Here is a 27,152-nt window from a genome sequence, read left to right on the forward strand (position 1 = left end):
ATACTAGCTTAGCTAAGGGACATTTAACTTTTAATTGTATGGGTTCAATCTGTCTATATAATCCAGCTGAATTACAATTTTTAAACACATCTTAGAGGTTTTCCCCTACAGAAAATTCTGGAAAGTCTCTTCCCTCTTTCTTCTTGAGAAATCTTTGGATTTGGAGCCAATTATCTTTCATCACAGCAGTTGAGATGCATTTGTCTCAGTCCCCGTTTTCCCCTAGCTATAACACATTTTGAACCGATTTTAATGATGTTTGCCAGATCACCAATCTTTTTTCCAACATTTTTCCCCACACTGCTGCTTATCAGTCTTGGCCTCGATATCCCACAGATGGATGATCACCCATCTGTGGGCAAACGTAACATTTAGATTAATTCCCTTGCCTGTCATGTAGACATTCAATTATTGGTGAGCCCAGAACAATAATGTACTTTTTTTCAGTCCAACTAGAAAGTTACAGTACTTTTGGGGAGTTGTGGTTTTTTGGTTTTTTTTTTTCTTTTTTCTTTTACTGGCTTCCTCATTTGTAAACACTGTACGGACATACACAATTCTGAAGATACTCTGGAAGGGTATTGCTTGCTTGTTCTATTATGTTTCAATATACAGTACATTCAATATACAGTATATATATATTCAATATACAGTATATTCGGTATACAGAGTTATCTCCAAGGATTTCAAAGATCCCTGAAGTCTTTAATAGTTTACACAGTTTAATTATTATTAAAGTTATTTTTGTCACTCTACTTTGTAAAGCAAAAACAAAGTAAATGTGCTGCTAGAATCTACAGAGGTAACCGCATTAGTGTCAAACCAGTTAAAGCACTTAATTTATACTTGGACTTTAACCTCTTGTTTCTAAGTCCCACTGGAATCAAATACAAACTGTAAAAGGCTGTTATAAATTGCCATCCTTTCAAATAGCAGTATTATTAATGCTCTTATATGAGAAAGAGGAAAAGGATGCTTTACTAAAATTGTTTGGCTTCTGTCACACACACAAAAGAAAAGAACGCTTTTGTTTGACCCTGATGCTGACTGCACTGAAATTTTTTCTTAAACACTTCAGAACGTCCCTGAAAAATTTCCCTCACCTCCTGAAGGAAAACAGATATTCCGCACACACATTAAAATGTCGTGCATAAGAAAAAATTCCTTGACAGTCAAACAGCACCCCATTTCCTTGTCTATCATCCCATATCCTTACTTGTATTTAAGTAAATCACAGGAGCAAGAGCTGAAAATCAGTTCCCACAAGTGACCAAAGTGAATTTGATGTCACGTTCTCTTCTAATAGAATGTGTTGTGATCCTTCAGTTACTGAGATCTCTCTTCTCTGCCTGTTAGTCTTTCAGCTCTTTGTTCTCTTTTTACACATCTCATGCTGCTGGCTATACCTTGTTTAACCACAACACAGCCAGAACATGCCTCCTTCACCACTGAATTTCTCAAAACTTCTCTTTAGAAAAAGTTACCAGAGTCCAACTCTAATACACATACATACATATATAGAAACTTCAAGGAATATATTGCAATGCTCTAGCTAAAACAAGCCACTGAGATAATTATTTTGTAGATTATGAAGAGCTGTTTCACAAATACCAAGAAAAGTGAAAGAAAACATGATCCACTAAAGACCTGATGCAATTTTCCCCCTAAAGTCAACACAGAGTAGAATCACAGCAGAATGTCACACCACACAGGTGCATTTACATGGAACGCACTGTATCTCTGAATCCGTGTTTTCAATATTAAAACATTTATGTATTTTAACAGCAGTTTACCCATACTTACTGCTGGTGCAATGGTATTATTATGATGTAAGTGTTGCATGGTAAAGTCTGGACACAATTCCACAAAAATAGCCTGAAGTGGAATCTCCAAGCAACACACTTTTGCCAAAATCAGCCTATGAACTCATCACAAACTAGCATGGCTAAATTCTGTACGAGCTTAAAAAGTGCTTCTCTAAGTTATCAGTGTACTACGCTTGCAAATGCTATTGCTACACAAAAATTCAAAGAGATCACTCTCCAAAGTTCTAAAATGTGAAACATTTTCTTCCACATTAAACATATTTCATCTGCATAAACATATTTGAAATGATGTAAAACCTGGGGCAATATAGTGCATCACTTGTTAAGAACAATTAAAAAATACTTTGAAATGATTTTTTTTTTTAAATATAACTTTGACATGCTTGTTTGTTCAGAGAAAGAGCTTGGTGCTGCCCACAGAACCATGGACAGACTCTTAAAGTTCTGCTATCCATACATGCAGCCTTATCCAACTTCAAGACAGAACATATGCACCACTAAGTCAAAGTAGAAAGCTGCAATCTGTTACTCACTTACCATTATGTAACCCATGCTACATAAATTCCAGACATATTTTTATTTCCTATCTAAAGTTACTCTGTAGTCTTTCTTGCACAAAGTCTCCTTGATATATTTTATGAGAAATTTCAATGAAGACCAAAAAAATTCATCCAGATAAAAAGAAAAAAAGAAAGTCTCCCATACTATTTAACTGTATAAACTTCACATCCAATTGCAAAATTCACAGGCATTTTCTATAATCCTCCTGAATAAACAGGACAGATTAGACCCGTTTTCCTTCTTAAATTCATATTTATCTTTGGAACAACATTCTTATCTAAACACACTTTATTTACTTCATAGAATGCAGTTCCAGCTATAAGACACTCTTTATACTTCCTCATGAGTTTTGTTTTTCAGTATAATTTCCAATCACCTCAAGTGCTAATTAACATGTTTTTCACAACACACCTATAAGGTTGGGAACCAGTGGCATCATCATTTCATACTTAGGAATAGTAGCCTGCTGGGGGCTGTGTGACTGTGGTCATATATACATATATACTTAATGTATATTAACTCCATCAACACTGGGCAACTCCAGCAACACTGGGCAAACAATTTCAGAAACAGAAATTCTGCTTCCTCTCAGCTGGAACTACAAAATGCACCCCACCACTAAAAATTAGTCTTCAGATGTCTCAAGATGGAAAAGGAGACCTACTGAACTAGGAAGGCCAAAACACTACGTAGCATTCTATCATGACACAGAACTGCACTGCACTGTACTTCTCCTTGATCTTTCATGCTCCTCCTAATCTGCCCCTGGAGACACAGCCATAATAGTCAGGGGTGGCACACACTGGCTTTGCAATCCTATCAGAAAGCTCTTTCGACATCTTTTGTTGAGTTCCACGCAATCCCATGAGAGATCACATTTATAGTCCTGATTTATGACTTCTAAACTTAAACTCTGACTTATTGAATTTTAAGGCTCTGTTGGTATGACGCATAACTTAATAGGAGAATTCAGTTTAAATGGCAAAAAAAAAAGACAGTCTTATTAACTTGTATGTATGCACTGTGCATTCTGAAAGCTATCAGAGAAATGGAATTGCCAAAATACACCATAGTAAGCATATCAGAAGGAACTTTAAATTCATTTGAATCAAAAAAGTATTTAAACGTGACTAATCTTTAACATTTTCTCTACAATATCTCCAACTAGTGATCTGGCAACACTATTACCAGCCATTCAAACACAACTGCATATCTGTAAATCACTGGATGCCTAGAAGCACCTACTCATCTTTGGCAGCTATGCTCCCAAAGCACCACTAGCCTACATTTCATCCCCTTCCACCTGGAGGTACCTCTATCTAAAAAGATCTGAGGACTGACACTTTTTTCCCAGTTTAAGTCTACCAATTTCATGTCACAGGACTGAATTCACCTGTGGAGGTCCTGAACAATAGAAACTCCTGGTTTTCCTTCCCTAATTCATGTTCCTCAGCATACTGCAGAGATCCAATAAGTTAGAAAGAGCAAGAAGCAACGACTCCTTTGTCTGATAAACTGATAAAGTTATTTCCTCTTGATATCATAAAAGAAAAAAAAAATCTCACGTTAGCCCATTTGTATTTAGAGGCAATGTGGTACCTGCTAGTAACACTGACTTCATCTAAGATAGGTTGACTCTGCCAAACATCCTGAGAGGACAAGGGCAAAAGCAAAGTTTTTTAGTTTGTTTTTTGTCATAATCTAATTGACACCATTCACTCCAAGCACCTAGAGAACTACGCACCCTGGGATTTATATGCTCACTGGATAGCAAGAAAGAAGAAAGAGACACAATCCAACACTGATGACCACTAATACTGAAAAATTACAGAAAAAACAATGGCACCTTCTTGTGAAAAGTGATGTTGATGTTGACAATGCAGTGAAGCATATTCTTGAAACTTCTGAGAAAAAGGTGTCGTGCTTTGCAAACAGCATGCTTCACTGCTCTGAAAAGCTTAATCTAAGGCCTAAGGCTGCCACTGTTCTCCATATTAGGGCCAAGACTTATTATCCATCATTGTGTTTAAAAATATAAATGGACAGAACATAAAGATATGCAATACAGAAATGCACATATATTCATACAAAGGAAGTGTTTAAAGGCTTAGAAAAAAAGCCTCTTCCTTACATCATCAGAGCGTATTTTTCTGTGCTGTAGCAGGGTCAGGAGACTTTGAATACCTTAGCTCTCCATCTTAATCTGTTCATTATTTAACTGCAGGAGCTTTTGTCCAAATCAAACCAGCAGACACTGGTTGGTAATACCTAACATACGATTCATCAAGCTCTTCATCATTTAAGCCAAAACTTGTCCTCAGATTCCCCCAAAAATGGACCATGAGCCAAGGCCACAAGCTGGGCATCTATGCAATCCTTTTTTTTTTTTTTAAAAATTTTTATTTTTTTATTAAATACGAAGCAGAGACAGTAGTCCAGCCTTCATACTGTGTAGAAGTTCATAAACACATAATAAATTAAATATAGAGAAAAACAGTCACCAATGGGAGTCCTAGACTCCAATTTTCCAAGAAGGATATCCATCATATTGAAGGGAGCTGTCATCCTAAGCTGACTACACTCTCAACTACGCCTACTTCAACAAACGTTGAAGGAAAAGCTATCATCTAGAAACAGCATTATGACAGTCCAACAGTGAATGAAGTTCAATTTTTCTTTTCATCCAGGAAATCTGTTTTATCTCTCAGCAGAATGCACAATATTGAAGCTTTTGCTAATCTCAGAATTATCTTGTCTAATTAACTTTTTTTTTTTTTTCTTTTCGCCTTTAAGTATTACTGCAATTCAGGTGAACAGACAAAAAATTTCAAGATCTTAACTAAAAGAGGCTTATAGTATGCTTTTTGCAATTGTACTTACATTGAAAAGATGACGCAAGTTGGTCTTGGCCGAGTCTCAGTGGTAATGAGCCCTCAGTGGACTGTTCTCCTGAAATCACTTTCTTTACTGGATAATATTTGGGTTTGATCACATATTCCTGTGTTTGGCCATGATGAAGATTCATCATCAGTGTCTGAGATGAAAGTGGTATCATCCTGATTAAGGGAAAAAAACAGAAGAGACACAGTAAGTATTAATAAGTTAAACTTCAAACCAACTGGTAAAAAAAAATTAAGACAAATTCATCTGTACTCCAAGCTCTCAAAAGTCAATTTGGGAAACTTACTAGCTTCTAATTAAGCACCCAATTTTCCATGCATTTAACATTTTAATTGTCTTGTCAGCTCAACAAGCACTTAGGCATATGAAGACTATAGGGATTATATCACCTCTTTTTTGATAAAGAAGTATCATGAAAATGGGAAGAAATCTCAGAAAACAGTGAGAAATGCCCTACTCAAAACCATGAGTTGGAGCTCAACTTTGTTGGCACGCATACTTTCCAGACTGGTCAGAGAAACAGCAATGCAATTAAACATCTGTGTTTTGTGCAACTGTCATTGCATACCAGGAGTGGAAAGTAAAACCTGCACCCAGATGGATTTCCCTCTGATCCCTGGAAGTTAGTTTCCTTCCCCACAATATCACTCTACCTGTAAGAGCACTGCTTCTCTTGCACTTCCCTTTCCCTTTTGATGAGTTTTTTTTCCCTATCTCATCAGAAGGTTTCTCTCTGTTTCCCAGCTCGCATCACTTTCCCATCTTTCTCTTTGTCTGCACCAGTGAACATCTCTAACCAGTCCTATAACCACACGGCTTCCCTTCAGAGCTAAACTATTTCCTCTTCTTATCAAACAAGATAATTCCTTCAAGCTCACTGATTCTCTCACTGACAATTGCAATTCCTTACTTGCATTATTAGATTCTTCCCTTAAACCTCACTGCACAAGACTGTTCCAATTTTTAGTTGGAATTCCCCTCTCCTTATTCCCAGAAACCACGGTTATTTACCCATATACCACTTATAGCAGGAACTGTTCCTTTGCTAACACAGAAACTGGCCTTCTCACACTCCACAGTACCACTCAACAATAAACAAAGAAGGGAGTAAGTCACATAGCTGCTAGCCACATGCAATGAAAATGCAAGCTATTTCAGGGTACTGGGCTACAGGGTTTCGCTGTCCAGCAAGCAGTAATAGGAAGCCTTTGTTAATAAATCCAGCAATAGCAATTCTTCAAGAATTTGTAGATGGTGTAGATCATACTGCAGAGATGTGTGTTCCTCAAGAGAATAGTGTCAACTACTAAACTTAGTAACAGTGGCTATTAAGATTACATTACCAAATGAAGGCATAAAGAGTGGGATGATGTGAGCGCTTCTACTAAGCTAAGTGATTGCTTGGTCAGTAAAGCATAAATATGGGAAAATTATGGGATTTATAACAGCCACCCCTCAAAGAATCACAGCTCTGTAGTGTAAATAGCTGCCCTTAGAAGAAGAAATAGGCAATGCTTCCCCACTGCAGTAAGACTGAGGAAGGTTCAGCTGAGCAACAAGACGGATGACTCCAGAACCATCTGCCTACAATTGGAGTCTGATTCCTTAGTTACGTCTTTTGAGGATGCTTAGTAACTGCTGTAGCCAGTGGATTTGTAGTTAGAACAAACAACAGAGTTTTGTTCTACAGACTGTTATTAACTTGGATCAGTTCTAGAAAAGTTTATTTGTTAGTACAGAAAATTAGTACTCTGATAAACAACAGAAACTTTAACTCTTTGTACTATCTCTAGAGTCAAATTTTTCAGATAAAGTGCTTATGCAGTATATTCAGGAGAAGTCCTTTTCCAAGATTAAGAGAAAATACTATACTTTCGGCGCTGTTTTCAAGCTTCCCACATACCAGATCAAAGAGAGCCATCAGTGATAGTGGAGGTTAGGTTCAACTTGACAAGGTATCAGCAAGAATGCCTCAACCTGAGAGAAAGCCGTGCCACAGTAATGACTGATTTCCTAGACAAGTCAACACAATCCTTCCTGCACAAACTTGTTTCTCCACAGGTTGTAAGCCATTGTATCCATCCACTCCTGCACCTGGACATCAGAGCACAAGTTTTTCCCAGACGATGTGTAAGCAGGCCATGGTCACAGAAGTCCACATCGTACAGAAGCACACATTGCAGCAAACTTTTAGAGGCTGCTTATATTTGCTTTAAGTTTAATGTTGTTACTTTCTTGACTGTATCCAGAGAGACACTGCCATTTCAATGCCTGCTTCCTGTTAAGGCTGACACATGTTGCAAAAAATTACTTTTTATTACATATCCAGCCACACTGCAGACCAAGCCCATCAACTCACAACAGATTCCATCACTACACTTATAATATAAATCCAAAACCTAACCAAATGCCTCATACCATACCAGAGACAGGCATGCTATACACTAGAAGCTGAAATTTACTAAGACAGTTGTCTCCTACTTCTCAGGTAATCTTCTTCCTTGATTTCATTCCCATTTAGCTTGCTAACTAACTAATATTAGGGCAATACCGGAATACGTTTTGTTCTACAAGAGAGTGGTTTTCTTAGAAGTATATAGAAGTTCCCTACTCTAGAAACTCTCCTTCTTTAAAGGAAGTATTTTCACTGCACATCTATGTTGGTACTCTCAGTTTCACTAGGGACTAAATAATCTACTGTTGTATTAAAGGGAAAGCTTACAACAAGTTTGCAGCATTAAAATTGAAAAGCAGAAGATGAAACCAAGTTTGCAATGAAAAGTGGTCTAGACTCTTGACATTTTCTGTCAGATTTGATCTTCTTCACACATAATTACCAAAGATCTTGATTTTGGGTATGCATAAAAGTTCTCCCCATGTTTAAGAACAGCTCAGAACCAGACATCCATTGCTAGCATGGATGTGTACTAACTAGCAGCACGTATTTGCCAGTCACCTGACCAGTTGACTAGTCTTGCTTGAGTCTAATTCCTGATAGGGTCAAATATCAAAGCATTTATGAGAACCCTCCGTTGTGACTGCTCTTTTGATGTTCAAATTCTTCTCAACGTGATCTGGCTCTTAAAGATGTTAGTTTATAATCCAAAGGGACGTTGTGAAGCTAACTGTGATGACTGGTACAGGAATCACCCCAGGACCTATTATGCTTTTGGAAAAGATGTTAGCAGCTCTACTACAACTCTCTGAAAATCATTTGGTGCTACAACTGTTAGTGCCAACTTGCCAAATTCCTCCCAGCCTGCAAGCACAAATGTTTCTTCCCTTTCCTGAAAGGCTGAGCTCTGGATCTCTGCCTGAGCCCCTCATGCAGCTTCTGTCATACTGTGGGAACTCAAGTGCTGCATCCACAGTCATATCAGCTGCACCAGGGACCCCCAGTAAAAAGCACAAGACAATCCTTCTCATGGAGTAGTAATGGCAGGCACTGACTTTGTCACTGTTTGAATATCCAAATTAAAGAACAAGTAGCATGATAAAAATTTCCTTATAACTCCTCAGGATTCAAAGCCACTAGAAACAAATGGTGCTCTGTTGCTACCACAGACAAGGAGATAGTCAAAGTAGGTCTCAGACACTCTTAACTAGGCTTTTAGGACTTAAATGAAAGGCATACTTAACTCACAGCCATTACACTTAAAAAGCTCTCATCTATAAATAACAATCATCACCACAACCAAAATCATTTTATTGCTTCCCAGCTTTGCAACACTGCTTACTGCACATTTCAACATTACACAACCAAGATGAGCCCTCAGGCACTGTTGCAACAAAAATACTAAAGTACTATTAATGCTCCCCATAGTACAGGTTAAAAAGATGCAATTTATAGTTTTGATCTTTAAATTTTGCATGAAATAGCCAAGACTAAATAAGATTGTTGCATTATGTAGGCTTATGTCACTAATTTGGTTGGTAGTTCACAACTAAATGGTCAAAACTGACATTAACTTCAATAAGCTTGATTAAAAATTTTCCATAGCTAAAGTGTACAGAAGACAGATGTCAAACACGTTTCGATGTCAAACAAATGTCTAAGCATGTTTTCAGCAAACAAAATTACAGACACTAGCTAAAAAGGTTACAAGAATACTGCAGAGGAAGAACAAACATTTCCAGATAATCATCATGCAAAAAAAAAGAAAAGCTCTCTTGCTTGATAATAGCAGACCAGGAATGCTATGTATCAGAGTAACTCTGGCAAGCAGAAATGAAACCAGCAACGTTTGGAATGGAAAGTACTGTCTAGACTAAATAAGACAAGCCTATCTCAGACTGCTTTCTTCATTTTATTTACTGTGAGTCTGATACATGCTCCCTGCTTGGCTCCCAGCTAGCAACAATTGAAAGAAAAACAAAGTTATCTGAATTGTTAATAATTTTAACCTAGAAATTAATTCCTTCTTCTCTACCTTACCCCAGACTCAGAATTAACAGCCAAATGGAGAAGAAAACCCAGCACTTTCTAAAATTATGATATGATATAAAGAAAACATGCAGGACAGTTTTAAAGGCATGAGAATAGAACTAAAAGCCTGCTGTCCTGTAAATTACCAGCAGTAAATTATCAGTTCAGCTTGACCTTTGCCAGCTGTTTCTTCCTTTGGTTGCTTGTCTGTTGTTTGTTTTTTTTTTTATTTTTATTTTTTTTTTTTTTTTAAGTTTAAGATACAAGAAAAAAAATCTAACTTCTCAGCCAATGAAGAACATACAGAATTTCTTCAAAGCCCCTTAACATTATCAGACCCAGAAAGCATGGCCTATTTTATAATGCACTTCCAGTCACAAAAGATGAAAGAGGAAGTGTTCAACCTTTTCTTTCTTCTCACCATCACAAAAATTCTGCACCAAGTGTATTTTACATACAAAAAAGTATTAATGCATAATGAAAACTTTGCCCCTGACTTTAATGGTAAACACTGCAAACCTGATATTGAGGAATGCCTGCCCAAGAATAACATTCATATTTTCATCATAAACCTACCTCAGCTTTATGCCATTGTAATGAAGATTTCCTGAGGCTACAATTTGCAAATATCAGTGCTTGGATATGAATAAATAATTTCAAACAACGCCTTCAGGTTATTCAGTTTTTGTTTGCTTGTTTTACTATTTGTTTTTACTTATGTACCAAGGTACAGGTGTTATTTACACCATGCAGGATCTTACCTGATCACGATCAAACTGATTTGCTTTGGAAGGGAAGTAATGCTATAAATCTTATTAAAGATTAATAAACATACCTCATCTGGTACGAGATTTAAAAAAAGAAAGAGTCACATATATTGTAAAAATATCCCTAACTACAAGTTGTGCTCAACTTAAATACAATTTCAGTGGTCAAACTCTTGTTGAAGACAGTTGCAGCAATGGTCTACTCTCAAATGTCTGCTAATAAAGTTAGCCTTGTATTTGTAGATTCACCTGTATTGCTTACAGGTTAGACAGAATCCTTTTGCCACTATAAACTGGTGTAATAGTTGAACTAAAGCTCTATGAACTAGCAGTGTTTCCCAATTAAATCACGAAACCATGATTCCGTTGATCCACTATATCTTCTGCACACAATATAATAAACTGAAATATGTAAACTACAAACGTTCCTCCAGGTTCCTAAAGAGAAGTACTAAACTGAATTTTCTAGGATAGTGAGAAAAGATTTATTCCTACATCTAATAACCACAAAAAGGTTTCGAAGAAACCTGGCAGTTGAATATACAGATATGAAGGACAACAAACAAATGCACATGTACTTTCACACAATCCAATGGAAGCTACAGATCTTGCATACAGTTTATGCAAAAGCAGATAAGCATATCTCAAATTAAAGCATTCAAGCATTTAATTTGTAAAACACTCCTGGAAAGGTACTGGATTATATAAATGTTAATTACATTTAATTATTGAGAAGAAGGAAAGCTCTCCTACTAGATCTTTTCATCTGAATAAGATGAACACAGAAGTTTGGTCCACTTCCCTCCCAGATGTCACCAAAATACAATTCATGCAAACTTACAAAACCTTCATAGACTGTTAACTACCCTCAATGAAGACCAACATACATAGCAGTATATGTGAAGGCTAGGAAAATATGATACAAACACAAACAAGAAACTGACATGAGTGTATAGTCCCACACTAACAGAAATTTACAAACTTTCTTCTTCATGCACTAAAAAGAACAACAATAAGACACAAATAATTACTTTATACATACATTCACCAACATTTAGCCAGCAAAACTCTTCATGATTCCAGATGAATTAATTCAATGTCTCTATGATTTAATATGGGTTCTCAGCCATATATGTGTCTGTGCATACACACACACACACACACCCCCTTCCAGCCATCTCTTACACTCCCAGATTTCCAAAAGCCATTTTTTTGTCTTCTTGAATGTTGCTGGTATTAAACTCCTTAACAATTTCAGATTCTAGAAGACTTGCTACCAAATTCAGAAATTTTTGCATTAAAAAGTTGACCTTTAGGGCATTTTATATTGCAACAGCGACTCAAGATGAAATACAGTACTCAATAGCAAAAACATACTTAACCAGATCATTGAAAGCTGAAACTACTACTGCAAAATTGCTTTTGTTTTCATACTACTAGTGCCATGTTACAAAACACTATGCTGACACTATAGGTACCAAAAATTCTGATGAAGATGCATAAACTAGTGATAATTTCTATCTTATCCACCCATGAGACAGACTTTGGTATTAGAAAGGTATGTTGAAATGACACTTAAAAATAGAAATATACACTCCCACAGTGGATACTGTACAATAAAGAGCAAAACAAACGAGCACAGCTGCTTCAAAGGAAAAACCATGCATCACTAATCTACTCAAATTCTTGAGCATATTAAACCAAAGAGCAGACAGTTGGCTGATATAATTTACTTGAAATTGAAAAAGACTTTGAAGACTTATCTTACAAGAGCCCACTAAGAAAGCCTAAATAATAGAAGTGCTGCAAGCTTAAAACAGGCGAAGAGATAGAACAGATGCACATGTTTTTCTTGGATACATGTTAATTATGGTGCACCCTTTTGAAGTCTCTCTAACACATACATGGTTTCTTAATGTCTCACTCTAGTTAAATAAGTGGTTTAGAAGTGTACTACGCTTTCAGAAACCCTCAAATTTCATTTAGCCTTATGCACAGTATATATTTAAGCAAGTTAAACTCATTTTGAGAATAAACTTATGATCTTGTCTGAATTAAGCATAAGCCTGTCATTTAGGAGCGTAACAAATCAAAAGAACGTATGCCAGTAAAGAAAAATCTTGGACAATCTTTGAGATTCTGATGGTTAAAATAATGACTATGAAGAAACTAATGCAATGAGCAAGTAACTACACCATCAAGACTTTGTGTAGATACAGATATGCCAGCAGAAAGATTTTTCTCAGCTTATGTCAAGAAAACTGCTTCGAAAATATGATCTCATTATCTCATTGCTGTAATAACAGCTTCTCAGAAGGGGTCAAAAAAAAAAAAAAAAAAAAAGGAATCACTTGTAGGTTTATAAGTTAGACCTGTGTGAAGTAGATGAAGTTGTTTCTCCTGTTCAACAGTGCACAATCTGAACTTAAGCATTACTGATGTTTAGGCTCACTGCAGCCAACCAGGCAAGAGCATAACCACATCAGAAGTTCCTAGTGTACAAAACTGGATTAAAAGATAAAACTCAAAGTACTTCTGTATACAACGAGCAAGGACGGACTTCAATGCACTGATACCAATAAAGCTAAAACAGAGCCAGTGACACACCCAGGCAGAGGGAAGCTGTTCAGTTACAGAGCAAAATTCTTTAGAAAATGTATGACAAAGATATAAAAATAACCCTTAATCCAAAATAAATTCAGATTATAATGGAAATGTATTTTTCACAAACTGCACAATCAGTTTTATAAAGAACTGTTACAAAATATAGATCATGTTTGCTTCTGAGGATGTAACAAATGTAAATGGAAGATGAGCATCCCTAGAATTCTATTATGAGAAGACTGCATGAAAAAAAAATAAATTCCTAAGCATACAAGTTTCTTAAATAATAATTATTACTATCAAGTCTTAATTTTCTCATTGTAAGGATGTGCCAGCAAATGCACCAGAGCACGTCAGAGCATTTTTACCCCTCCGTAATGCACGCTGATTTCATATGTAAGTAACTACTAGCAGATGTAGTGTAACACTGACTTTGTCCAACTGTTATAGACCAAAAGTGCAACATGCTCATTGCATGAGAATAAACCATGCCTTCATATGTTTGAATGATGAGATGTTATTCTGTGACAACCATCTGAACCACATTTACTGAAGGATTTCTAAATTGACAAGAACAAAAAAAAGTAAAATAAATGCACAATGATAGCAATCAAGCTTAGAAAATTCAAGACTGAGTCCAGACTCCAGCTTCAGTATGTATAGTTCTCAGAAGAAACTCTTTGGCATATTATATCAGGAGTAAGCAGCTCTGACAGACTGCACTGCCTAGAGAATACAATCTCTGCCATTCGCCAGGGACTGCTCATACTAAATTACACCACAGAATTTAGCAATCCTAAAGATGGAGAATCGGGGCAAGAGGGTGGGGAGGGAAGAGCAGAACCAAAATTTTTATCCAAGTTCTCCTCCACAGTGGCCACATAATGTCAAGTGATGCAACAGAAGCATGCTGCCGGCCACATCTGCCAACACTGGAAGCAATGCAGGGAAGAAAGGGGGAAAAAAAGTACATGTTATGCTGTATCTCTGATGGTGGAAAGATAACTGATGAAAAGTTCTGGAGGTAGAAGTAATGTTTGCATTAGGCCAAGAACACTTACAACATCTAAACTTTCAAAATATATAACTACTTTCTTAGCTGAACTAGATAAACAACTCAGATGGCCTATTTCTTCATACCACAAAATTGAGTAACAAAGATTATCCTTTGTTTAAATTCATCACAAAAATGGAATGTTTCTATTTGCAGTAAGAAGCAGGAAAGGGGAGACAAGAGCACGCAGTCACACTTACCAAGAAGGCTAACTCTGGGGATCAGGATCTCCCAAAGCCTTGTGACACGTATGTAAATAGTTTGAGCATCAAATCACGCAAATACATTTTCTAAGCAATCCAGGTACTAAACTGATGCACAATCAGAGGACAGCAATTACAAAAGTTATTAGTAAACTTTAGTTAAGTCCTGACTTCAACCACAAAATTCTCTGTTCATTAAAAGTGTACGCATGTAATGAAAACACAATTTTGTTGCACTATTATCTATTTTCAGATGAGTAATTTTGGTGAAATTGCGTTTAAGCCTACAAGATACTATGTCATAAATAAGAGGCAGCTTTAATACTGTTTGTTTAATCCTTTTTCTATATCAGGGATCTTGTGAGTACAACATCCCTGGTATAGAAAGTCACTTTAGAAGAAGTAAAGAACCAACTAAAGTACAGCTAACCGACTGAAGCTACAAGAAGTAATGAAGATTTATTCACTGTCACATCCTGGAAAATTCCTCTGCAGAAAGAATATTGACAAAGAACTTGGGTGAAAAATTAACAATAAGTGTGCCTTACCTATACTTTTAACTAGAGACCACAGTCAGTAATTAAAATCCACTGGAACACTATTGTCAGCTTGTTTAATAATGGACACCAAATACAGTCAATTATTCCTATGTGAATAATTGCTTGAATCTTACCAGGGGCAGCACTTAAAGAATATCCCTACTAGGTCAGCATCCCAGAAGCAGGAAAGGCACAATACATCTTTTAACTTCAGACATTAAAGGAAGAAAAAGTGCAGTACATCAACATTAACTCAACATATTTATAGGTAACTACAAAATTTCATACACCAAGTAAACTGAAAAGCCACATGCAAAGAATCTAGACATAGATGTAGACCATCTTTTTCTCACTTACTTGCTTAACTTTACAGTAGTAAAAAAAATTGTTTGCTGGAAAACTGACTGCTAAAATCTTTCAGAAAGCAAATGCAAATAATATAGAGATGATAATATTTCTCAGGCAGGTAATTTTTGGCAAAAAATACAGAACTAAAGGTGATGGTACATTTCAACTGAACTATGACAACATTCAATTGCTAGTGAGTCCAAAGAATGCTGTGATTAACAATATGTTCAGTTATTTTTAAAATAGGTAGAAGTTTACCTAGTGCACTGATGTTACTGATGAAAGCTGCCTCAAATCTCAATTTTAATAGCAATCTTACTACACTATTTACTTCAGAGATTGCGAAACTAGAATAAAAAGGTCAGAATAGGTATGCATTTTTTTATCCTTCTCTTTCATGTATCCACAAAACAACAATCTACGTCACAACTCAGAGAGATGCTGTAAAGTATTTAATGGTGAAATGTTTTTAAGATTGTACAGTGGTCTACACACGTAGTGAGAAATACTGAAACCGTTAAATTGCTCTTAATATGATTTGTTGCCCAGTTAATCCCATGAAGTCCTGATTCCAGTAATGTCAAAAGCAGAACTCTCATTTATTTCATTGCTGGCTGCCATTTCATCCAGGAGTTTGTTAATTATTAAATGCAGCTTTGAATCTTTGGATTTAAAACCTGTAGATGCAACATGGAGCTGCCTTTTAGCAGCATTAAAACACAAAGTAAAGACTACTCTTCATTCCCCATCCTAGTTCCTAAACCCACATTTGCCACCCCAGAATGCAGTGAAATACAAACAAACTTAAGGAACACTGTATCCTCGACTTCAGCCTGTGATCAACACAGGGATAAAGTATACAAAAACAATCAAATTCCTTTTTCATAAAAAGAAGTCCAACTACAGCTCAATTCAGCTTGCAAGAAAGCAGCTATAAAGAATTTCTGACATACATCTGAACCAACAGTGTCTGGAAGAACTTGATCTCCTATTCCAAACCACTTTGCCTACTTTAAAAAAAAAAATTAAAAAAATACTGTGACCAAAAGCCCAGACTGCATTCCAGAGGTCTAGGAATAGCTTGTTTTCCTATTTGCAGTAGGTAAATTTGAAGACTGTGAGGCATTCCTCTGGTTTTTAAGGATGTCTCCGATTTCTCCTCAAAAATTCACTTTGCTTCTTTTTCTCTGCCTTTCAGATTTTGCTTCCCCTACATGCCTTCTTTCTGATCCTGCTCCAGCCCTTAACTCTGGCTCACAGGCCTTACTGCTGCATGTACTTTAAGATGCTGAAGTTTGTGACTTGCAGGTTTGTATAATACACTGGCATAAGGCAAACCACATTTCACACTACTTTTTTCCCCTCTGTTGCATAAGTGTCTTTTTTTTAAAATGTAAGATGAATACTGTCATTCCAGCAAGTCAGAACTACAAAATGGGCAGGTTATAAGGTGTTTGAAATTACAACCTTAGGGCTCAATTTAGCAGTTTCTCTTCACGTTCTTTTAATTCACGTGCTTTGATATTGAAGTGTCTGTGGCGTCTGTTCTTTTTCTTTTTCCTTGTTAATGACTTCAAAGAAATACATGCTTGAACTCCTAAACACATTAAACTAATTTAAATTATCTTAAAACATGCAGTGACTGCTCAGTAAGCCAGAAAACGTAGACTGCATCTGGAAACAACCTACTGCTTAGTGAACTACGTGAACAATCAAATAAGAAATGAATACATTAAGTAAATAATACTGCTGACACACATATGAGTTAGTTAGAAGTTGCTGCAGCACCACTGCCAGCTAGAAGCATGAAAATAGATTTTAAGAAATTTAGAAATAGATTTCAGAAATTTAGGGGTGTGTGTTGGTTTTTATTTCTCTGTTGTTGTGTTTTTTTTTTTTTTTTTTTTTTTTTTTTTTTTTAATAGGTGTTTATAACATACTATTTATGCTCTCATATTTCCTAGAAAAACTACCTGTGGAAAGCATACATTTACAGAAATTAGTATGAAACAATTCAGATGCATAACTCAAATCTACAACCACATTGGTTTAAAAATATCATTTTAGCTAGCATCTGATATCCATCTTCTTTAGCTTGATGACTTACTGTCAAAAACCATGCAAATATTGCAAATAATCTCTTCTGTATTGGCCAATGCATGTCAAATCACAGAGAGACTGGATAACCTCACACACATACTAGAACATATACATATAGCAAACAATCTAATGAGATAATTTGTCATGGTAGAAATAACAGCAAAATAAACTAGTACCACCACAAGATCACTCTGATAAAAGCCTATGTGTTGAGAACCATGAATCACAACTCATTCTGTGGTGTCAGCTGCCTTGCAAATTACACATCTTCAGTGGCCCTGTGGAATGCTGTCTAAGGAACTTTTGGGAACCAGCACTTGTAACGGATAGACCTTTTTGAGGCTTATGCTGAGCATCACATCCAAAAAGCCTGTAAGAACTCCGCAGTCCTTGGTTTGACATGAATCAATTTAATCTTTATCTTAATAAAACAAGAAAAAATTTCAAAAAGTTGTGGGTACAACTGCAAACCCAACGCCACTGTATGCTTCAGGTCTCTTAGCCACTTTGAACGTTGATGATGGAGAGCACATACTTCCCACTTCCAGTGCTGAAACATTCATGTAGATGGTATTTCTTGACACCTTCACAGCCCTTTGGCAGTTCTTGTTCCTCAGAGATGCTGGCTCCAGCAACAAATACTGTAGGTTCCTACCCCTACACATCACCAACAATAAAAAAGAACAGCTGTACAGAATCCCTGAGCTTAACAATGCTTTGGAAAGGAGGAAAGATATAGCAGTTGCTGTTCACGTCCAGTTCTTTAAATGCTACTTTGGGCTTAGTTTCTTTAACTGCCTCAGTCCTCTCTGTCAATTCATGTTTACAGGCATACCAGATGATGTATGACATAATCAGGAATATGCAAACTGTCAGCTCCCCTACATGCACTCACAGACACATGAGCGAGAAAGATACTGATTCTGTCCCCTTTCAGCTCACTAGAGGATGCAGAAGTCCTATGATCTCCCTTGGTACTTGTTGATCAGGCTGACTGCCATCATGAGATCAGTTCTCACTTTACTGGAGGAAGTAGCTATTACCACCATTAGGTACTTCCTAAATCTACAATCCACCTTCCAAGGGAGGTATGTCAAGTTGGACTTGGTACATCGATCAACTTCCCTTCTGTTTCAACCAGCAGATTTCTCCTGTGGCACAATGGGCAGCCTTAGCTCAAAAGGCTTACGTATATCTAGGTATAGATGTGTATATACATGTTTTATATATATATACATATATAGATGTGTGTGTTAGCTTTACATGTGTTTGCTCCCACTCCCCACCAATATCTGTAACGTATATACACAACACTACAAAGAAATACCAAATTCAACTTCAAAGAAGAAAAATGCTTGAAAGCTTAACCTTGAAAGGTCCATATCTTTTGCCACAGAGCTTGGAGAAGAAACTAATCTTACAAAAGCAAAGCACAAATCAGCAAGACCGTAAACAGGGAGAACAGCTTTATTTCAAACAGTGCCTCTGATTACAGGAAACATTACACTCAATCACTCTTTTTTCTCATGCTGGGATTGAGCCACCATGTGATAGACCACATCAGCTGAATCCTTGCAAAATACTGGTATGTCTGGCTTCCCCAGCCTGCAGCTCTCCTATCTGTGTCCAAAAAGCATTATCACTGGAAAGCAGATAAGAAAGAACGGACTTGGATTTTCCTTCTCTCTGCTCTCGACTTCCTTGAAGGCACAGCTTAATAGTTTCATCAGACCAAATTTGTAACACAAAGGATGATCGTCACTGCCCTTACAAATGAGAGTGTAAACCCTAGAGATTTTACATATCCTGTCTGTGCATATAAATCAGTGGAAGGGGTAAGGAGGTGGTCAAATTCAAATTGAGACCATGAAGTTGTAAATTTCAGTACTATTTTTTCTTCCTTTCTCATTTGTATTTCTGAGAGAAGGTCTTTATCTGAGAGGAGGACAAGTTCTGAGAAAGGAGATGAAAACCACAGCACCCATAAGACAGTAAAATCACAGTGTGGGTTCTTCTCTGTTAAAGTTCTCAATCATTTTGGAGCCCAGAAGAGAAGTTTTTGAGGGTGTCAGTCGATGAAAGACTCAACATGAGCTGACAGTGACCAGAAGGCCAACAACATCCTGAGTTGCACCAAGAGAAGTGTGACCAGCAGGATGAGGGAAGTGATTCTGCCTCTCTACTCTGCTTTCGTGAGACCCCACCTGGAGTACTGTATCAAGTTCTGGGGCCACCAACACAAGAAGGACATGGAACTGTTGGAGCAGGTCCAGAGGAGGGCCATGAAGATGATCACAGGTCTGGAGCACCTCCCCAACAGGAACAGGCTGACAGAGTTGAAGCTCTTCAGTCTGGAGAACAGAAGGCTTGGAGCCTTCCAACACCCAAAAGGGGACTTACAGGAAAGCTGACTTTTTATAAGGGCACGTAGGGACTAGTCATGGGGAAGTGGTTTTAAACTGGAAGAGCATAGATTTAGACTAGACATTAAGAAGAAATTCTTTACTGTGAGGGTGATGAGACACTGGACCAGATCGGCAACCATCTCACTGGGCCCCTCCCTGGAGATGTTCTCAGTGCCAGATTGGATTAAACTGAGTAACCTGGTATAGAGGAAGATGTCCCTGACTACAGCACGGAATTGGAACTACATGATCTTAAACTCCGTTTCAACCCAAACCATTCTATGATTCTATGATTTTATCACCATATCAACTGCTATTGTATAATGGCTTATTTTTCACACCTAAGAATCTACACTGAAGTAACAACTTCCATGCAAAGTTCTTGAAGAGCAACTTCCTTACATTTTCCATTTCTGATGGAGCAGAAGGCACTTAGCACTTAGTTGAGAACAAATATTGCTAAGTACCTTCCAGATAAAGCAAAAGACAAAAATCCACCAGCACCAGAAAAACCCGTTCAGTTTCAGAAGCACAAGGTACCCATCAATTTCTAGCAATAAAATTAAAATGAATCAGCTGGATCTTGAAAATGTTTGGATTCTTAGAAAAGACCTTTAAGTTTTCTTGCATTCCCTTCTGCATCTGACTGTACAACAGCCCATAGTTCTCATCCCTACTGTATATTGCATGATTCTCTGTAGTGTAGTTCCCAGTGTTTCATTCTTGATTTTTAAAGATAATGAAGAATAAAACATTTCTGGCCTACTTATCACTTGATTTCACAACTGTAGTTTCTATGAACTAAGACTCTCTGTAGGAAACTAACCTTTTTTGTCAGTTTGCCTGCAACTGATGATTTTATTTTGCTTAAGTGACCTAAATCAAGAGAAAATTATAACAAATAGACTGTACAAGACTTGCATGTGACTTAAACTGTGCAAGGCAGGCAAGTGTATTATTCCCTGTCCTCTTCCCAGAACACAGGAGAAGTAAGAAGGAACAGAAAAGCTGGAAGCTGACACTGGAAGTAACATATCTCTATTATAAAATTCAACTCTGTGTAGTAAGTTTGGCAATTAAGATGATATATTTGCAGAAGAACATCATGGTGATACACAGCACAACTGAACGTGAAATTAATAATCTGAAGCACATAACCACAGTAAAGACCATAACTATAACCAACTGCATGTGTTTAAAGGTACAACTGAAAAATTTTCTGACAGCTTAGACTAAGTATGATCAAAAGCTCTGAAGCAAGCACTGTCATTTTAAGAAACTGAAGATTTAAAAATACATGTGCAGTATTTTCTATACAGTTGGAAAAGTTTTCAAAAGCTTTCATTTTAATGCTTTCATATTATGTTCTATGTAATCAGAACATGAAGTACTTCCGATATGAGTCACTCGTATTTTAGAACTTCATAAATATTATCAAGAGACAAGCTTAGCAAAGCCACACCAAGTTCAATATCTCAAGCAACTTGACAACTATTAAGCAGAGACCTACAATCTACCCCTCTCAGCATCTAAAAGGAACTTTGACTTTGAATTTTTCTTGTGAGAAATGAGATATTTCACACACATTCTCACAGAATTTTCCACCTACAATATTGTAGCCAAATAGTGAAAAGAAAAGCTTGCAATTACCACACATTTCTTTATTATCTCTTTGGTCTTGTTCTTTCAGACCAGATAGTTCCCCCCATTTTATTTTAATTTTTTAATAACAAGAAAATAACAGACTTCATTTTACTTAGATAACAGCATTTAAAAAGTAAATGGTCTTAGGAGGTGCGTTGTCTACAGTGCCATCTAACAAACTGAAAATCATGCCTACTGAACTCTGCACTTCTAAGCCCAAGTTCCTAACTCTTAGAGCATTCTGGACACACTTTGTAACATCTGCTGAGAAGAATTCATCAGCTTAAGAGCCTCAAACTGAAATCTGGCACACCTGGTCTTGTTTCAAGAAGGAAGCTGTCTTTTGCCAAACCTAAGGAGGAGTGGATTTTAGCATTTCCATATTGGAACAGAAATATTATTTTCCTGATTGCACAGCTTGAAAAACACCACCACACAACAGCTTTATGTTTTAAGACTTCAACATATCTTAATAAGAACAAATATTTTGCCCATAAAAATAAAATTGAATTAGTTGAAAATGTTGCAGAGTGCACATGAAGTATGACATTCTCAAGAAGGGAGCACAGCCAATGAAAGCAAAGAACACTCATTTTAAAACTGAGACTCACCAGCTAGTTTCCATAGCTACTTTTTAAACAATTGTAAGCTCAATCATTTCTTAGAACAACCTTGTTTACTATGAATAACTTTAAAATGACTGTTCTAAGAAAAAGCTATTTGAAACCATTTACAAGCAAGCAAAACAGCTAGCAGTGGCTGCAATTCTAAACTTTAAAACACAGAAAAGGGAGAGTATTATCTGCTCTTTGTTTGCCTTAAAGATTTACCTTTTCAGAATACTACTACAGAGTGAACCTCCAATGAGGATTCCAGCCTTGCCATGCAAAATGCTTCAAAAATATACAGCATGGCAGAAATTACAGTGCAAGGATCAAACAGGCCAAATACACACACGAAGAAATTGAGTCAAAGACAAAGAGCTCCAAGAAAGAGGAACAGACTTCCCAAAGAGAAAGTGAAGATGAGCAATAGTTAATCACTAAGTTTCTCTAAGGTCATTTATTTATCTTTAATGACAACACAGTACAAGTAAATATCAGTTAAGTAGATAGCAGCAGTATTACCTCATCCTGGGAAGAGGAAACTGTGCATCTTGTAGAAAAAGCACATGCAGCTCACATTACAGAAAAAAAGGATAAGACATCAGCATCCTCACAGAGCAATTTAGGTCAAATGAACTGTAGGCTTGTTTGTACCTACCAGGCCTAGCTTATATTCTTATCCTTGGATAAACTTAAAGCACTTATTACAGAAGGTAGAAAATATTTATATGTATTCCAGCAAAGAATGCAGTAGGTTGAAGATTTTCTCCTTTTGCTGTAAAACACTCAAACATTGCAGAGAAAAACTGCATTTGCAACAGTGAGTCCAGACTTCTTCACTCTCTTGGATGGAAGGTTCTACATGCAGCTCCTTATTAGAATTATTCAAAGCAATCTATAACCACAGCACTGGAGAAGAAACAGCAGTGTTCACCAAAGCAGTTCTCCACAAGTGTTAATAACTGCCTGACAGCAAGACTATGGAAAACTGCACACATATCCTTTCTTTAAGACCCTATTAACATAAGCAGTTAGAAGGAAAACCTGCTCCCCAGTAGAACGGAAAGCCAGCTACAGAAATAGCTTGGAGTAACATGCATCTCCATTCTCCAGAGGGAATTTGAAAAAGGGGTGGAATGCCCAACCAGACTAGCTGTTATGTGAGAAGTACTGACCGACTGCTCTGGAATCAGCCCTCGCAAGGTTGCTGCATACAGAATTAGGCGTTCATCCTTTTTTCCTCTCTTAATAATAGTAAAATTTGGCAGTGAATGGGAAAAAGTCACCAATTTAAGCACCTTGCTTTCCTTTTACCACCTCATCTTCAGTCCCTATCACCTGAATCTGCATTGGAGATATTCTCAGTGTACAGCTGTAGATTACAGCTGTGGATTACACCTCTTTCTAATCCAACTTGGAGAAACAGATCAATTAAATAAAGTAAATCCAATTTATGGATTTACTGGATTTCTAAACCACACATCAAAAAAAGCCACCAAAACATAGATTAGCCCTCCACATTGCAACAGAAGGAAAATACTTCAGTATGTAAAACGTTTCCTGCAGGGAAAAGCCTCTGAAACACTGGAAAAGGGAAGATGAGTGGCTGATTTCTTGTTAAGGACTTGCATGTGTGCAACAGCTGAAATTCTCAAATAGGCATTATATAATAACACACACACAAAAAAAAAAGCTGTTCAAAGCAATAAGGAGGTACAGCCAGGGCAAACAGCAGTTGTTTGCTACTTTAGATCTTCAAGGTTCTAGTGCATGAAGCAAGAGAGAAACCAGGGCTTTTGATGCAGATCACTACTTATAAGGCACACGCAGCCTCACAGTAATTAAGTTGCCAAAAGCATCCATTTTAGAGCCATCCTCATCCACCACGCGGAACTTAGAATAGAATCCATATCAGAGATCATTCAGATCATTCTTCAATGAACAGGCTTTATATCCAATAATTACTTCTTCCAAAAGCCTATACAGGCTATAAAATATTTAAATGATAAAAAAAAAAAAAAAAAAAAAAGAAAAGCTCTCCCAGTGCAAAATTCATACAGAGAAATGTATGTAATTTAACTTTGTACTCCCCAATATTGTCAATCCCTAAAAGCACTTAAAGCTAAAAGGGATTCTGGAATCAAATACTATTGTCCAATGGTCAGTAAAGATGATTACAGAAGTGGCAAATGAAAATGCATTTGTTTCATACTCTAAAACTTGAAACTTTTTGCTAGCAACAATGCAAAAACAAGGAGCCAGAGAGGTAGATGGTTTCAGTGCATGGCCCAGAAGGCAGTGTAAGCACAATGCACATCTGTGAAAAACTGGAATGGAGAAAGTTCCACAGAAGAGAGAAACTCCATTTAAAACAAAAGTTGATGGCACTTAAAAATTCTACTGTGATATTCCTAAGTAAAAGACTGGGAAAGAAAGTGTACATCTCCGAACAACACACCCACTATTAGCAAAAACAGCATACTCAAAAGAAAGCAGAAGTTAGTAACAGTAACAAGCATCCAGAACAAGCAGTATGTTGTTCAAACAGGCATAGAGCAGGTAATCAAATTGTAGTATTTCATGCAGAAGCATGAGTGCATACAAGTTCAAGAAAGAGAGTGGAGAAAGACTGACCAGTTTTATACAGGCATATTAGGAAGGAAGCATTCCTACCATAGGAAAGGCAAACAAATAGGGAGATAAAAAAAAAAAAAAGTGGAAGCTGGAAGAGTGATGCTACTTATGAAAGAGAAGCTTCTTGAATTAGATCAGCAAATTGGACAAATCACTAACAGCATCCTTGTAGACTTCAATTTCCACTAGAGGAAACAGTATTAAGGCTGTATTACCAGTTCCTTAAGACAGCAGCAGTGACCATATCTCTGAAGCCACAAAGTAGCTATAATAATACGAAATTTCAGTTAACTCCAAACAAAAGCACAAGAACAAGACAATTTTTTGTTTGTTCATTTTTACACAGTTAACATCTTCACAGATCAGTGAGGCAGGAACTCAGAAGCAAAAAGAATCTTGGTTTGACCTAACTTGCATACAGAATTCAACTAAAATGTTATCACTGAAGAGATGCCACAGGACTGAACAAAACGAGCCTTGAGTTAACATTCTTAAAGAGGGAATAGAAGTCAGAGGATTCACTACAGCAGTTAAGAGTTTTAAAGATAATAAGTGGGGAAAAAAAAAAAAAAAAAGCTGGTTAGAAAAAGTCAAGAAACCAAAAGCCTGCCCAAGGGTCCTTAGACCCAGGAAGCCACGTATTAAAGGATCATGCAGAAAAGGCCAGAGAATTAATTCTCAATTAATTCTTCTCATCTGTGTCCAACTTAAATAAAGCTGAGAAATGTCCATATGCTTCCCGCTATGATGGACTCTCACGATCCAATTCAAATTGTAGCATAGATAAAAGTTAGGGAACAGTCAGTTAACACCAATACATCATTAGACCTGACAGGTAGAATCTTGTTTAACTTCTGGAAGTTGTGTGTGAAAACAACCTATTATGTAATATTGTGTATACACACACAGATCTATACATATATATATATATATATATGTACATATATATATATATATATGTAGATAAGACAATTATCAACCATTAAAAAAATAAATTCATCAAACAGGGCTTTGTTTTCCTTATCATTGATGTGGGACATGTTTTTAATTCCATTTGTTACAATCTATGCACAGTGCCTGGAGAAGTGAATCAAACACAGTGAGCTCTTTGGAACTGATATGAGTCTTGACTCAAGCTGTTTTCTTCCTAATTGTCATGATGACTGTGTTGGCTTCCTGACTTAGTTAAGGCATGGCTGAATGATAAGGAAGGTTCTGGATGACTCTCCTTAGTATATTTGCTTCATCCTTGCATTCAGCTGAAGATGATATTATCTGTATTTTCGGCAACTCAGTAGAGAAAGGACATTGAGCTGCTGGAGCAGGTCCAAAGAAGGGCAACAAGGCTGGTGAAGAACTTGGACAATATGCCCTCCAAGGAGTGACTAAAGGCACTGGGGCTGTTTAGTCTGGAGAAAAGGAGGCTGAGGGGAAACCTTATTGCTCTCTTCCAATATCTGGAAGGCGCTTACAGCGAGAGTGGTGTTGGTCTCTTCACTGGTGACAGGACAAGGGGAAATGGCCTCAAGTTGTGCCAGGGGAGGTTTTGGTTGGATATCAGGAAAAACTTACTGAAATGGTTGTTATGCACTGGAATAGGCTCCCCAGGGAGGTGGTTGAGTCACCATCCCTGAATGTGTTTAAAAACCATTTGGATGTGCTCATGGACATGATTTAGCAGAGGGTTGTTTGAGTTAGGTTGCAGTAGAACTTGATGTTCTTTAAAGTCTTTTCAAACCTGAGCAGTTCTATGATTCTACGCTAATAATATAGGAAACTGTGAAGGAGTGAAGTGCAACAACATTCACCCATTATTACTCCAGCACTGATCAGCCATTTCTTGCACTGAAGCTCTCCTCAGGCAAATGGTGCTATGAAGGCAGATAAAGACATAAACCAACCACCTGTTGCAAACACACCTCCTCCTCCAAACACACATTAACCTCCTGCCAAGATAAGCATCCAGATTAAGCTTTAGCTGCCTTGAGATTGAAGTTGCTGCGTATAATGCAAGTCACTGCATCAAAATGATTATCTGAGAAGCCTTTTTCTCTTAATTGCATTAATGAAAATGCAATGTCTTCAAACACCTGTAAGACCTTCACTTTGCTAAATCATAGTTCTAGTATGGATAAAACAAGATGCTCCCACAGCTAGGCAGTGTCATCTCAGGAACTGTAATAATCCAAACTGTATAACTGTGCAACTGAACCTCATGATGGTGATAATTCATCCTTTCAAAATTACTTCCAATATGTGCTTGTTTTTCTGGTGGGTACTGGTTGAAATTTCTGGCCACAAGCTTACTTACACCAAAAGTTCAGCCGACTCCTTTTGACGAACCACAGCTAGAAAACACCATGCCACATGAAGTACACTGTATATGCAGTGACCTTTCAGCAGTACATTGGTCTCTACCCACCAGAAAAACAAAGATAACCTGGAAGGACCATTGAAAGGACAAAGGCATGATCAAATTCAAAAGTGTTCAGATAAAAAACAATCTTAGAAACAAGTTGGAACAAGAGACTGGGC

The 27,152-nt window shown here is 37.1% G+C and overlaps 1 protein-coding gene across 1 annotated transcript in view; it reads right to left on the reverse strand.

Annotated features, from left to right (window-relative positions):
- The window catches only part of LTBP1 (latent transforming growth factor beta binding protein 1), a gene marked incomplete at both ends in the record, with an annotated part of 180,805 nt that overhangs the window by 127,451 nt on the left and 26,202 nt on the right, over positions 1 to 27,152 (reverse strand). The window contains one exon of the mRNA XM_079550558.1: positions 5,268 to 5,443. Coding sequence (XP_079406684.1) covers positions 5,268 to 5,443 — 176 coding nt within the window. The remainder of the gene's footprint in view (positions 1 to 5,267; positions 5,444 to 27,152) is intronic.

This window comes from Tetrao urogallus (assembly GCF_951394365.1).
Source record: "Tetrao urogallus genome assembly, chromosome: 2".
NCBI lineage: Eukaryota > Metazoa > Chordata > Aves > Galliformes > Phasianidae > Tetrao > Tetrao urogallus.